Source organism: Polypterus senegalus, chromosome 12 (assembly GCF_016835505.1).
Source record: "Polypterus senegalus isolate Bchr_013 chromosome 12, ASM1683550v1, whole genome shotgun sequence".
NCBI lineage: Eukaryota > Metazoa > Chordata > Cladistia > Polypteriformes > Polypteridae > Polypterus > Polypterus senegalus.
In genome coordinates, this window is record NC_053165.1 from 129,279,741 (window position 1) to 129,295,904 (window position 16,164).

A 16,164-nucleotide genomic window follows, 5' to 3' on the forward strand; every position below is an offset into this window, starting at 1 on the left:
TTCTACACCACGGCAAAATAATATTAAGGCGATTCACACTTTCTTTTGCACGTATACGATTATCAGGTCCTCAGCTCGGATTATGAACACACGCATACGAGTGGAGGACTGACAGTGCCATCACAGCCGATTAATGGCGGGGACGTCTCACCAGTCTACACAAGACCCACCGCGACTGTCCCAAAAGGCGATCATAGCGTCAGCGAACACATCTCTCTATACTATATAAAAGAAAAGGCAACTTTCCTTTCTTTACACCTTTTTCCTTTTATCCCAAACCAAAGCCTTTCTCTCTTAACACGCAGAGGACAAAAAATAATTTTCTTTAATTGCTGGTAAGGCACATTACCAGAGGCACAAATTTGAACGTTCACATAGAAAATGTAATTTCTATACCACAGCCGTCGTGTAGCGCCTTTCAAAAGGGATCTACTACCGAGAGATGATCCATATATATTTTAGCTGCTGTTAGTTACTTACCTGTTTTGTTACACAGTCTTTAAAATGTAGTTTACCATAACCACTCCAGTAGTGCTCAATGTACCTGTACTTCTTAAAACGTTAATGTTTTACTGTTTAATAACTTATAGACTATATTTCATTATTTTTCCCTTGCACTCAGTGACCAAAGCTATACACACACATATAGACACATACAAACATACACACAAGTATATATATGTGTATATATATGTATATGTATATATATATATATATATATACACACACCCCCATCTAGATTATATATATATATATATACACACACACACACACACACACACACACACACATACATACATACATACATACATACACACATATATATAATTTGTGTGTGTAGATATGTATATAGATATGTAGATATGAAGATATGTATGTGTATATATATATATGTATATTATATATATATGTATGTATGTGTGTGTGTGTGTGTGTGTATATATGACAGCAGCAATCCAAGCTGTGAGAAAACAGTAAAAAGGAGGCGTGTCAGGCGTGGTGGTACATTTTCTGATGCAGCTACCGAAAACAACTTTGTGACGCTGCAACCAAATACACAAAACAATTACTTTGACAATAATGTTACATTATTTTTAAAATGTTTCCTTTTCTTTTTCATAACTTCTTTAACACATGACATCGCTGCGAAGCGCGTGTATTTTGCTATATATATATATATCACAGCGACACTCATAACAGTGACAAATCAATTACATTGACAATCATGTTATGTTATTTTCAAAATGTTTCCTTTTCTTTCTCTTTCCTTCTTTAACACACTACTTCTCCGCTGCCAAACGCGGGTATTTTGCTATATATATATATATATATATATATATATATATATATATATATATATATATATATATATATATATATATATATATATAGATAGATAGAAAGATATATATAGATAGATAGATATATATAGATAGATAGATAGATAGAGATATATATATATATAGATAGATAGATAGATATATATATATATATAGATAGATAGATAGATATGAGAACAACACTCATATTAATGACAAAACAATTACATTAACAATCATGTTACGTTATTTTAAAAATTTTTCCTTTTCTTTTTCGTACCTTCTTTAAAACACTACTTCTCCGCTGCGAAGCGCGGGTATTCTACTAGTTAGAAATAAACTGGATACATTAGGATTAAAAGTCAAGACGGAGGTAAAAAGCTTAGGGGTAACTGTGGACTGTAATCTGAATTTTAAATCGCATATTAAACAGATCACTAGGACAGCAATTTTTCACTTAAGAAACATAGCTAAAGTTAGAACTCTTATATCACTGAAAGATGCTGAGAAATTAATTCACGCATTTGTTTTCAGTCGACTAGATTACTGCAACGCACTCCTCTCAGGACTACCCAAAAAAGACATAAATCGTTTGCAACGAGTGCAGAATGCAGCTGCTAGAATCCTAACCAGGAAAAGAAAATCCGAGCACATTTCTCCAGTTTTGATGTCACTACACTGGTTACCTGTGTCATTCAGGATTGACTTTAAAATACTGCTTATGGTTTATAAAGCCTTAAATAATCTCGCTCCATCTTATATATCGGAATGACTGACACCTAATATTCCAATTGTAACCTCATATCCTCAAATGAGTGTCTCCTTAGAATTCCAAGAACAAAACTTAAAAGTGGTGAGGTGGCCTTCTGCTGTTATGCACCTAAAATCTGGAATAGCTTGCCAATAGGAATTCGCCGGGCTGATATGGTGGAGCGCTTTAAAAAACTGTTGGAAACACATTATTTTAACATGGCTTTCTCATAATTTCACTGTAATCAAAATCCTGATACTCTATATCTCCAACTCATTATAATAACTATTCATGGTGGCTCTAAAATCTGTACTAACCCCTACTCTCTCTTCTGTTTCCTTTTCCGGTATCCTTTTGGTGGTGGCGCTACTCAAAGCACCGTGATGTTCCAACAGTGATGGATAGATTAAAAGCCAGAAGTCTGTAAGACCATCAACATCAAGTGACTCCATGAGAACCCTAACTACAAAGAGGACTATTTCATTTATGTTAGGTAGAATGTCCAAAGGGGACTGAGCGGTCCTGTGGCCTGGAATCCCTACAGATTTTTTTTTTTTTCTCGAGCCGTCTGGAGATTTTTTTTTTGTTTTTTCTGTACACCCTGGCCATTGGACCTTACTCCTTTTCTATGTTAACTAATGTTGTCTTATTTTAATTTCTTACTTTGTCTTTTATTTTTCTTTTCTTCATTATGTAAAGCACTTTGAGCTACTTTTTGTATGAAAATGTGCTATATAAATAAATGTTGTTGTTTTTGTTGCTCTTCATGTACTTCTTCCAGTCCCCCTCCATCAATTATAATGCCCCTTTTCAGCATTTTTCAAGAAATTTATTCCTACTATATCCTGTCTTTTTTGCCATCTGTTTTGTGATTCTGAACTTATTTTTCTTTCCTTGCTCATTCTGCTGCTCACTTCAGTCTCTTGGCTTTTATTGATCTCATAACTGCTTTTCTAGCATTTCACTTTTCGGTCTTATAGGCCACCCTGTTACATTCTGCCATTGTTTATGCCACTCCTTATAGCATCGTCTCTTTTCTTGAATTGCTTTCTCTGCCTCATCATCACGTCTGCTGACCTAACACAGTACTTCAGAATAGATGCCTTTAATGCATCTTCAGTCCTGAACTGCCTAAAGAAATGTCATTGGGTTACAATATGCTCATTTAACATATATACAGAATGTCTCTATACAAATGAGCAATAAATTGTTATGACTGGTACATATGCAAAGTAGCCTAAAATGTTTTAAAGAATTTATTTGAAATGGGTGACATGATCAGGCTTTCTTAAAGCTTATTGAACTAAGGAATAAAAAGTACCCAAGATTCAGTTTCTTCAGGCAGTTCATGACTGAAAATGCATTAAGGATATCTGTTGAATTATTATATTAATGTTATGAGTACCCTGGATGAGCATTCAGTATGATATGTGTGATATTTATAGAAAAAAGGGTCAATAAGCTAATCAAGTTATTTATTGTTTTTAAAAGATCTTTGGTTAGTCTGTAGCACTCAAAAATTAAAGATATTCTGAAATGTGTCGGCGAAAGGTGACTTACTTGAATATCAATGTTTGGACACATTTTCAAAATTTGGTTCCTTGCTAAAACTAGGTTCAAATATTTAAGAGAGCTGGAAGATCGATATATCTGTATGACCCCTGTGGCCTGAAGGGGGCACCCCAGGTCCCCAAACCCGACACAGACAGACATAAGTTACACGTCCACCACAAAGACAGGCTTTTATTACGTAGAAAATGTTTCCCTAATCGTTTCCCACAACCAAAGCTCAGTACACAAATCCAAAGTACTATAATGAAGCACACAGCAATAAAGCACTTTCCCTTATTTTTTGCTTCTCTTCCTTCTGTCTCTCTTACTCAGCCTCCTCCTCCTCTAACAAGCATTGTCTTCTTTCTCCCAACTCAGGCTCCTGGAATAAAGGCAGCAGGCTTAGTTTTTGCTGCACCTGGGAGTACTTCCTATGGCCGAGGCCCGATGACAAAAGGCTCACTAGACCCTGCATTACCCCCTGGCAGTGCCCATGGGACTCAACATGGCTGAGCACTCCATCTCCAATGATGTCCTGTGAGAATCCAAGTTGGTGCAGCAACCCGGTGGTATGTCATCTAGCAGTTTGTGGAAGATGATGCCCTATTCATGCTCTCTCCCCAAGTCCATCCAGTCTGGGGTACCCAAAATACAATGAGAAGTCTGTTTGTTGAAAGCTTTGGAGCTTGAATGAATTGTTGGCTTTTTCATTGTTATTAAAAATGTATTCTGATTTTCTTATTTTACTTTTACTACAAGGAATAATAACAAAACACAACTCAATCAAGTGAATTCAACATACCACATAGAAGTGGATGTCCCCAAGATACTCCATCAAATTCAGCAACCATCTCTCACCCAAAAAAAGGACTTTATGATTACAGAGCTTCATTTAAAATGATTCTTTACATGCAGTACAAAAATAATAGGATAAAAAGGGTCAGCCCAACATTTTAAATTTAGAATTATATTAAAGATTTTTGCGAAGTTCTGAAAAAACATCAAAACTGATCCTCACGGAAAAAATGTGATTTTTCCAATCTGAGATAATATATAATATATATATATATTTTTTTAACACTACCAGAAGTGCCCAGCATTGCCCAGGTATCTTTGTATAATGTGTTAAGGCTACCAAGCAAATATTTCTGTGTTTTTCAAATACCGGCCCTCCTGTCCATCATCTACACTACCTCTATGTCTGCTCTCATGTCTACAACAACAACATTTATTTATATAGCACATTTTCATACAAACAGTAGCTCAAAGTGCTTTACATAATGAAGAAAAGAAAAATAAAAGACAAAATAAGAAATTAAAATGAGACAACATTAGTTAACATGGAAAAGGAGTAAGGTCCGATGGCCAGGGTGGACAGAAAAAACAAAAAAACTCCAGACAGCTGGAGAAAAAAAATAAAATCTGCAGGGGTTCCAGGGCAATGGATCGACCAGTCCCCTCTGGGCATTCTACCTAACATAAATGAAACCGTCCTCTTTGTAGTTAGGGTTCTCACGGAGTCACTTGATGTTGATGGTCATACAGACTTCTGGCTTTTAATCCATCACTGTTGGGTTTGAAACTATGGTGTCTTTATATTTTCTGGTGTAGTGTAGTTTCATGAATATATATTTAATCCCACATTAAATACAGTATATATTTGATCCCATGGACCACGGAAAACATCTACAGTAGGGGAGGCCGTGGAAGAGTGAGGTTAAAGATGCTGCTTTGTATTTCTCATTGGGGAAAAAGCATAATTTATTATGTCCATATATACATTTCAGGAGACCTAATAAAATTACAGTCGAGAAACTGTTAACCACTGCCCCTAACCTTATGATTGCTTAACCAGGCTGTGGGAAGAGAGGTGAGATGGGAAAATTGGGAGAGCATTTCTGGGTACTGCTAAAGTGAACATCTGTGTTAACCATCGAGCATGATCATATTCAGCATTCCTGCTTTCTAAAAGAAAGATGGTATGAATAAAGATAATAGGCAACCTCGTGTGTTTTAGAGGGGGGTAAGCAGGGAATTTTCTCCATTATGTAATGTAATTAAGAACACACAAGCTACACTAGACAGCATGGATTTCTTTACTTCACACCTTATTTTGTTCATGTCCCACTTGTAGTCTGATATGAAGCTACATACATACATGGGACTTTATAAATTGGTGTAATTTGGCTGTTTATGTAATGGTTACATTTTTTATTTCTTTTTCTAGAATTCTCAAATTTTCTACATACAAATCAATGGTTGCCAAATTTTATTAAGAGAGAAATAAGTTCTGACATGATTTGATTTCAGCCTTTAAATCAACAAATTCTGAAATTTAATTGAGGGAATTTTTAAAATCCACTGTAATACATTCCTTACTTGTGCAGCAATTGACTTAATACAAGCAAAACAGAACAGCAAATCTCAGCACAGAGGCCACAAATTCTACAATTGTGTTTTGCTGCATACATGTTAATTCCCTGAGGTCTAGGTAGTATTTGATGAAAGTCTCATTCATAAGAATACAGCTAAGATAATAATAATAGCAACTTTGACAACAAAGTACAAAAAACATAATTCATAAATGAATAATATTCAAGCAACTTTTTTCTAAATGTAAGAAATGATAAAAACCAAGACACTTACTTTATCTCTGTATTGCCCCCTGCTTTCCGGGCAATACTCACAAGTTCTTTGCCATATTTCTCTTCAACTTGAGCTCTGTGGACAAAGTTCAACAAAAAGTGTTAGCCACAGCCATGTCTGGTCTGCTTTACTCATTAATTCTGTGTTTAGATGATGAAAAGTAACACATTTTCACAGCCTGTAAAACTTTGTTGTTGTTATAATACAGTATCAAGAACTGCGTTCAACAATATACATTTATTTAGACAATATAAGATTATAAGAATATATATATAAGAATATATTTGATCAGGGGGCAATCCCTTAGTTTTAATTGTCATGTAAAGTGCCTTATGATGCTGCATGTTCCTAATGATGTTATACAAAATGAATGTTGATTGGTTAATTTATTTATCAATTTTGATTGTGTACATCATAGTTTTCTTTGTGGAAGTGTATCAAAAAAACAATCCATTTCAAAATGTATAATTAAATCAAATAAGTGAGAGGCTCCAATAATTTATGTTTCAACAAGTGTTACATCCCCGACTTATACTTTTTTTTTTTTATTTAATGTTATAATTGAAATATAAATTTGCCTATTGTGTTGTTTTTTTTCTGTCTGCATCGTAATGTTTAATATTGTGCTGTTCATTAATTATGTTTCTATTATGCATTATGTTAAGAGATGTTGTAGTAGTTTTCATTGTTATCTACCCTGTCTCCTATATGTAGAGCCTAAAGAATTAGGGCCATTGTTAGGATCTGGCCTGTGTACAGTGGTGCACCTAAGTACCTATACGCATTTAGAAGACCATTTATAAGGCACACATTCAGTACCTGTTAGAGCAATGTGCTAGCCAAGCTGTTGAGGTTCACCAGAAATGTAAGCCTGTCACTGCCACTACAGCAAAACCAGCCATGATTCCTTTCTCAGTGCGCAAAGCCCCCAATGATACCAAAGCCAAGTCATCTGTTTTTGCCTCTGCATTAATTGTTTGTTGACGGAGTTTGTAATATTTTTGAGTTATGTTTATTTTGTTTTTGTATCTTGTACATTGTGGGTTGAACCTCAGAGGGAGGGGCCACTTCACTTCACAGCTGAGAGGTTGCTGCATATCTGATGTCCATAAATTCATAAGATTGCTTAAAAAGATTGCAGCTTAACCCCAAAGATCATGGAGTGCAATTTGTAGATGCTTCACACGCAAAGATGTCATAGGTGCGAAACCACAAACAAAAAAAATCCCAAGAAGACACTATATTAGGCTGTGTGGGAAATAAAAAGCTGCTAGGAGGAAAAAAAGACTTTTATGTTTCTGATTTATGAAGGACTTATTCTGTCTTTCTTGAGATGAGATTAATATTTCTAGATACCCCTCTTCAGTGCACATCCCCAGTAGGCTGTAATAAGGAACATGACGTCAAAGCAGGTTAGTGCTTGAACTTCGAAGTATCAACAGCTGAAGGAAGCCCATAGCAGCCAGCCCTGGTCCTGGCTTTGTAGCTTTCAAAGTGTTTCTTTGCTGTCTGAGAGGAGTAAAAATAACAAAGTGAGACATTTTCATGTCATCTGTGAGTGATCTTTGTATCGCAATGACCCTATAGGTTTGTAGATTTATAGTTTGTACACGTTACAATAACTTAATGTTTGTAAACCTCTTACATCTCCATATGTTAAGGTTATTATTTTACTTTTTTTCTATTATTTACAAAGACGTGTGGCTGATTACAGAGTTTTGTTTAAATTTAACTCGCTAAAACTGTCATCAACTCAGCTTACCCTATTCTGATTCCTCAGCATGAGGAGATGTCCATCAGCTGGCAGAGGCAACCCTTTAATCCAGCTTGGGCCCCTGTTGCCAGTCCATCGGCATTCACAAGACATTGTGCTGAGCATTGCTTCTTGTTCTCTTTCTTGCCACAATCCATTGGGTTTCCACAGGAGCCTCTGGAGCACTTTGTTGCTCCTGCTCCATTAATGCTCAGCAGGAGCTACCCCTCTGCCCCATCCCTTGAATGCCTGGCCGCACACTCTTCACCCGGGGCTCACTTCCTTTCACATATTGCACCAAATCATTCCTGTCCTTCTCTCCTTTTCATTAACCTCCATCTTGCTCTTTCTGTTTCTCTGTTCTCCTCCCTTCTCTATTGTGCAGGCTCCATTTATACAAAGTGATTGGGAGCGGAAGTGGTATTCTGTCTCCTCCGAGGTGCAAATGTGGCACCTGTCTGTCCTACTTGCATTCACACATAATGTGCAATCAGCCAATCACCCCAACCTACCCTAGAGTGATGAATGCTCACACACACTCATATCCGATCTGAGCCTGCACACTCCAGCATGTGATTATTTATTTAAAACTCATACTTCACAACAGACCTTGTATCACAACCCAAATCCCCAAAATAAGCCCACCTTTGGACAAAGTATCTTTAAGCACTGTGTACATTTGGACTCATTTTGTCAAGGATGCTTGAGGTTAGAATCAAACCTGGTACGCAAGTAAAGAACACATTGTTATGTACAGATAGACTCTTTTATATTATTTATATTTTAAACATGGCAAGGGGGAACACAGGTTACTTATAGTATGTGTTTATTGCTCTGCTAGAAACTCAAAAAGACAGTTAGATGTTATATTTGTTGTTTAAATTTACAACTTTTCTTATCTCTGTCCAGTATATAGCTATTTGTGTTCAACACAGAGCACTTTAAAAATAAAATGTAGGTTAAGTTAAAAAATGTATGTGGTGCCATGATAAAGTGATAATGAGCATTGCAGTGCTGCTGTATGTCTGTATGGATTGTCGTCCCCACCGCTGTTTACTGGTAATGCATATTAAGTTCAGGGATTGTTGCACATCCCACTTTAATAAGTGTGCCCAGGGTTCTGATGCTGCAAAACAGCAATGGAAACCACAGTTGCCTAAAAGTATAATATGGATGTAGTTACAAATGGGTTTGGCAAAAGATTTCTTTTCTGTCCTCACCAATTTAAAGTTCTATATGTGCTACAATAGGTGAAATTGCAATACTCTACACTATCTTCAGGATTCTGTGCTTGATTGCATCTAATTTTTGCAGATTATACACTCTTAAAAATGGCTTAATGGCGTTTTATGGTTCTTTACTAAGTTGTGTTGTTTTTTGTAGCTCCATTTCTTGACGAAGCACCATTTCATTCTGGGGAGGGTTCCTTGCATATGATGTTGGTTCCTTGTGCTTTGAAAACTTCCTAATATGTAGAAATAAAAGCTGAAATCTTTGCTGTATGGTAGAAAACTTACAGAGTAAGAAAACCTGGACTTAGCCTGTGTTAACGTATGTAGCTCAAGAGTCCTTTTAAAATCATGACCATTGGTATTTCACAAATCTGTTACCATCTGTTCATTGTTAGTTACTGTATGGAGCCTGTTACAGACCATTCATGTGGATGGATCTTTTGGGAACCAAAAATGGCTCCTCTATGCCATCGCTCTGAAGAGCAACTCTGGATCTTTTATTTCTAAGAGTATAGCAGAAATGACTTCTGCTCCACAACAAAGGAATGCAGTGTAATGCTAAAATAAAACTTTCTTTCTTTCTTTTTAGATTTTTTCTGGTAGCTGTCTGTACCTTTTTTTTCCTCTAAATCAATTCTAAACCACTTTTCTCCACACTGATCAGTTTAGGCCCCAGCTCTCCTCTCATTTCAAAACTCATAAATAATAATAATGATAATTCTTTACATTTATATAGCACACTGTTCAAAGTGATTCCACGCAGGGAAGATCTGGGAAGCAGACCCATGATCTCCTTACTGCAAGGTGTTCTACAACAGTGAATCAATAAATACTCAGTTTCAAATGTCACTTTTGATCCAGAGGAGGTGTACAGTCTTGACGAGGCAGAAAGATCTTTTTTATTGAAAGGACTATGAAAAGAGATACAAATAACGCGGTGCTAAGTTTGTTAACTGGGGATCAAAACCTCTCTTCCATTAAGCCAAAGTACTAATAAAAAAATAAAGCCAAAGAGCCAGAATATTGAAGTCTTATAAGCATAAACACACAAAAGAAACAGTTGCTAATAAACACAGGTTTTAATTCAGTCTCGGATACTAAGGAAGTATTTGTGCTGACCTTTACATTGTTGCATTGCGGCAAATTCTCGGAAAAGTTGCTGTGGCAACCATCAAAGCTAAAGCCAGAAAATGGCTGCATCTAAAATTCTAACTTTTTATGGAGTCCTATATCACAAAAATAAACAGCATAATTGAATTCCATGGGCAAGAATCTCTAGAAATTACACACTAATGGTCACAAACGCTTCAGGGAAGTGCTTAAAGATTATGGAATTATTCCAGGCGTGGGTATCAGTTTAGCACAAGTTTGTAGTCCAAATCTGCAAACTGAATTGCTTTAATTGAGCTCAAGTCAAATCAAGCTGGGGAGCATGAACTGGTACAGTGCGTTGCCGCACCCACTACACAACGAAACAACTTGAGATCCCAGTTTGCAACCCCCCAGGTTGACACGTGGTCCAGTCCCACCCTACAGAAATGACAATCTATCAGCCGCAGCCAGGTGTTACGTGGGCAACCCTTTGGCCTGGTCCAGCCACTCGGGTCCCCAACATTGAATGATCTTACAAGCCGAATCACTCTTGGGGAAACACGCCACATGGCCATAGTGCCGTAACTGACATTCCCTCACAACGTAGGTAATGTGCCTCATTCGGGACTCCATGAGCAACCGCTCATTTAACACAAAGTCAAATCAACGGTACCCAAGGATTTTCCGGAGAGACCAAAGGAGTCCAGTCTTCGTCTCAGGTCACTGGATAGAGTCCATGTCTCGCAACCATATAGCAAGACAGGAAGCACCAGGACTCTAAAGACTTGGACCTTTGTCCTTTTGCATAGATATCAAAAGCACCACACACCCCTTTCCAGCGACCTCATGACCCCCCATGCTCTCCCAATCCATCTACTGACTTCATAGGAAGAGTCACCAGAGACATGAATATCACTTCCAAGGTAAGTAAACATCTCAACAAGGTCAACACTCTCTCCGCAAACAGACACACTGCTGATGGCTGTGCCCAAGAGGTCATTAAAGGCCTGGATCTTGGTTTTTATCCAGGAAACTCACAAGCCCAGACACTCAGACTTCTCACTCAGTCTCTTGAGCGCCATGATCTGAGCCTCCAGTGACTCCGTGAAGATCACAGCATCGTCAGCAAAGTCAAGATCCGTGAACCTTTCTTCATGCCCCACAGCCGCTGGACCCCACTACCTTGCCCAACACCCAGTCCATACAGGCATTGAACAGAGTAGGAGCAAGAACACACCCCTGACGAACCCCAGAATTAACTGGGGAAAAATGCAGAGGTCCTGCCTCCACTCTGCACAGCACATACAGGAACAGTGTACAGGCTGGCCATAATATCCAGCAACCTCGAGGGGATCCTGCGAATCCTCAGGATGTAACACAGGGAAGCTCGATCAACTGATTTGAACGCTTTGTGAAAATCGACAAAGGCTGCAAAGAAACTCTTCTGATATTCGCGTTTGCACTCCATTAGAACCCTCAGTGCCAGGATGCATTCAATGGTAGACTTCTTAGGCGTAAAACCAGACTGTGCCAGTCGCTGGTAGGTGAGCAAGTGATCATGGATCCTATTGAGGACAACCCTAGCAAGGACCTTACCCGGCATCGAGAGCAGTGTTATGATGATGCCAGTCTCCCAAATGGAAGTAAAGATTGCTTGCAATGGCAGGAGGACAGCCTTACCATCAACCTGGAGAGGTTCACCCTGGATACCACAGATCCCTGCAGCCTTTCCCCCCTCAGCTGGTTCACCATCTGTGCAATCTCAGTGAGATTGGGTGGTTCACAGCTAATTGGAGGAGTAGCCTCAAGGACCATTGACCCAGAGATATCCAACGTCCTAACCGGAGGATCAGCTTTGAATAACTGCTCAAAGTAGCCAGCCCAGCAGGTCACAACTGCAGTGTCATCCGTAAGCTCCCAGGTTCTTAATCAGCATCATCACATCAGTACCTCCCGTTCTCTTCATTTTTCACATTAGTCCTTCAGTTTCATAAGTAGGTATCAATCTGAAATTCTCCATACCATACTACTAAAAATAACTGCATATTAGAAAGACTGTATTGTGATCAGATGAAAATTTTACTTCAGATACAAATTTTGATAGCTAGGACAACACAGTGAGGATTATGTTTTTTGATTTCTCCACTGTCTTCAGTACTATCTGTCCAACCCTGTTAAGGGGTAAACTTAGAGATATGAAGGTGGATGAGTCTAGGGTGTCCTGGATAATGGGCTATCTGTTGGGAAGATGCAGTTTGTGAGACTCAAGGTCTGTGTTTCTGATATGGATTTCAGCAATAGTGGAGCACCACAAGGAACAGTCCTGCCTCCTATTCTTTTAACTAAGTACACCTCAAAATATAAATATAACAGGAGGTCATGTCACTTGCAGAAAACCTCAAATTATTCTGCACTTATGGGGTGCATTGATAAGAGGGATGAGACAGAACATAGGAATCAGGTGGAGAACTTTGTTTCTTGGTGTAGAAAGAATTGTTAAACCAAAAAACTCATTATTGACTTTACCACACCAAAGAGCCCCTATGTCCAGTCACTATGCAAAGAGTGGATGAAGAGGTGGTCCACTCTTACAAGTACTTCGAGGTCCACTTTAATTACATGTTGGAGTAATCTCGGAATACATAGGAACTATATAAGAAAGGGCAGAGCAGGGTCTTTTTCCTGTAATGTTGAAGTGACATCTTTCACATCTTCTATAACTCTGTGATGGCCAGATCATTTTTTTCTGCTGTGGTCTGCTGGGATGGTAGCATCACTTCAAGAGAGGCCCACTGAATCAACAAGCTAATTAAAAGGGCAGCCTTGGTTAAGGGATACACTCTGGATCTATGGAGGACATAGCAAAGGAGAGAATTAAAATTGAGTGCCATTATGAACAATGCGGCACATCCTTTCTCTGACACACCAACACTGAGGACTTTCAGACAACAAATTATTCACACAGAAGTGTGTCAAGAAACACTATGGGGGCTTCTGTATACCACTTGCAATGTGTCTGTATAATATCTTACTGGGACTGTGACTGCCAAGTCAGAACTTTACTTTCTGTTTAATTTCCTTCCTTTTCTGTCATTCTAGTGGGCATTCAGACCATAATGTTTGTATATACATTTATTTATCTACTGGATGTATGTATTTATATAAAGAGTTTCTGTAAAAAGCCAAATTTCCCCCAGGGAACAAATAAAGTTCTATATATCTACTGCAGTATAGTATATAGTTGCAAGTATGAAATGTCTGGGGAAGCTAACTACCATCTGAACTGGAGTTTGCAATGTTTTTGATTAATTTTTTTAACTTTAACATTCAACAGAAATTATTAATTTCCCTCAAGTCTCGGTTTCTTTCTATATTGCATGAATTAAATAAAGGCCATAGCTTCCCTTTACTGCAAAAATACTTAATTTAGCAAAGCTAAAGCTAGTGAAGTGTCTGTCCGGTGATGAATATTATTTGCATTCTTTACATTAGCACCTCTTGTTTTTAATAACATTTTTGTAATTCTGGCATTTACGGAATTTAGTTATGTTATAAAATACAGAAAAATGACACTGCAGTTATTCCTGCTTTCTGAAAGGTTCACAAGGCATTGTTCAAGTTATCATTTTGTGTGCAGCTAACACTGCACCCATGTCTTGATGGTCCTTAGACTCCAAGATTCCTGCTACTTTCTGACGGTTGGAGACTCTGAATTGGCTCAGTGTGGGTGAGTGGGCCTTGCGGTGGATTGGCAACATAACATGCACCCAATGCTGTTTGTGTAGTCTCTGTGTTCATGTGACCCTAAATTGAACTGAGCAGAAATGAAAATGAATGTTATTGGTCAGTACCTCATCCTTAGCAGCTCTTCCACATCCTTGCACATCCTCCGACCATCACGCATTTTCTGAAGCAGAGCATCATATCCTTCTTGACTGGTGAAGTCACGGGCCTAAAAAAAAATGGGATGAGGATAGTTAAGTATATTTTCAACAAATTTGCAGACTATACAGAAGGAGACTATTTGAAATTACACTCTATTTTGCACCAAGCAACATGAGATTTTATTTGAGAACTGTGGCTTGCTGGTGCTGTGCATGTGGCAGCCTTTTGTAGATGATCGCTCTCCTTTCTTTTTTATAATTATTAACGTTTTTAAAGTTATTAATTATTCATATTTAGATTCAGCCTCTGGCTTGTAATTCTAAATTTTTAAATGGATTTTTAAACTGAAGATATGTTGCTCTTATTGCAGACCCAAGCATTGGATTGTCTCAGCTGCCTTTTGGACAAGTTGAGAGATGTCACAGGGTGAGCGCAGAGAATCTGAAGCCTATTTTACACCTACAACATCTGAGAATATAATAGACTCTGAGAACGTAAAGTGGGCTATATTACACTGGTAGCACTGTGATCACTGCTGTCTAATGAGCCTTCTTACTCCTTTTTGGAAGAGCAGCTTGTCTGAGGATGAACAGAACAAAGATCAGGAGTGTGGATAAAAGTAAGACAGAAAGGTTTCAGCACTGGAGTGCCTCCATATTATAATGAATGTTTGATCAATTTTAAATAGGCTGAAAGAAGTACTCATTGAGAGTCCCAGCGAGTTCGGACACTGCATTTTCTTGAGTATTGCATGGGACTGGCTTAAATTTCTTATTTTATATGCTATTTAATCTTGTCAGGTTACATCTGATATGATCTGATGGTGTTTGAAAGGCAGGTGGGGGAGCTGGAGATTTATGTGAATGAGCAATTGTAAAAACAAAGGATGTTATAATTAAAACTAAAATGTGTGATCCAGACATTGAAATGTTGACTGAATTCATCCACGTTACCACTTAGGAAGGTAAGTGACATCATCAATGGTTAATGTTTATTAACACTCTGTTGATGAATCATTCTTACCCTACAATGTTGGTGACTCAATCAGGGGAATATCAAATGAACAATCTCCTGTTAGCATACTCCATTTGTGGATACAACAAGCTAAACCCAACTGTATTTACTGTAAATTGTAATGTCAATAAAATGTAAACCTGTGGCACAACTGGGCAGATCTGACCATCTTGCTGCTGCCTGCAAGCCTGTTATTGACAGATAGACAGATAGATAGATAGATAGATAGATAGATAGATAGATAGATAGATAGATAGATAGATAGATAGATAGATAGATAGATAGATAGATACTTTATTAATCCCAAGGGGAAATTCACATACTCCAGCAGCAGCATTCTGATTAAAAACTATAATAAATTAAAGAGTGATAAAAATGCAGGTAAAACAGACAATAACTTTGTATAATGTTAACGTTTACCCCCACGGGTGGAACATGAAGAGTCGCATAGTGTGGGGGACGAATGATCTCCTCAGTCTGTCAGTGGAGCTGGACGGTGACAGCAGTCTGCCGCTGAAGCTGCTCCTCTGTCTGGAGACGACACTGTTCAGTGGATGCAGTGGATTCTCCATGACTGACAGGAGCCTGCTCAGCGCCCGTCGCTCTGCCACAGCAGAGACAGCAGCAGCTCTCTTATTATGCAAGCCAGTTGTTCCCATTTGTGTTGGTGGGGTTGAGCTTTGCTAAAATATTTATATTTTCTGTGAGCTTCCTAAACTTTTTCCTAGGTAACAAAGTATTAGCTATCTATCTTTGAGATCTTAGCATTGTAAAGCCTTTATTAGTCCACACTATTTTTTTTCCTCTGACTAAAGAATATTTTTTAAGTTATTAGTTGGTCCAGAGTTTGAAAATGATAGCCAAATGTGCATGTCAGGAAAGTTGAAACTCAAATCAGATCTTCATCTTCTCTTTTATGCT

General features: G+C 38.0%; 1 protein-coding gene across 1 annotated transcript in view; it reads right to left on the reverse strand.

The window, feature by feature from the left end:
• pstpip1a (proline-serine-threonine phosphatase interacting protein 1a) overlaps positions 1 to 16,164 on the reverse strand; it is a 216,235-nt gene that overhangs the window by 110,201 nt on the left and 89,870 nt on the right. Inside the window, exons 2-3 of the mRNA XM_039773418.1 lie at positions 14,196 to 14,296; positions 6,268 to 6,342 (exon numbers count right to left, since the gene is read on the reverse strand). Coding sequence (XP_039629352.1) covers positions 6,268 to 6,342; positions 14,196 to 14,296 — 176 coding nt within the window. The remainder of the gene's footprint in view (positions 1 to 6,267; positions 6,343 to 14,195; positions 14,297 to 16,164) is intronic.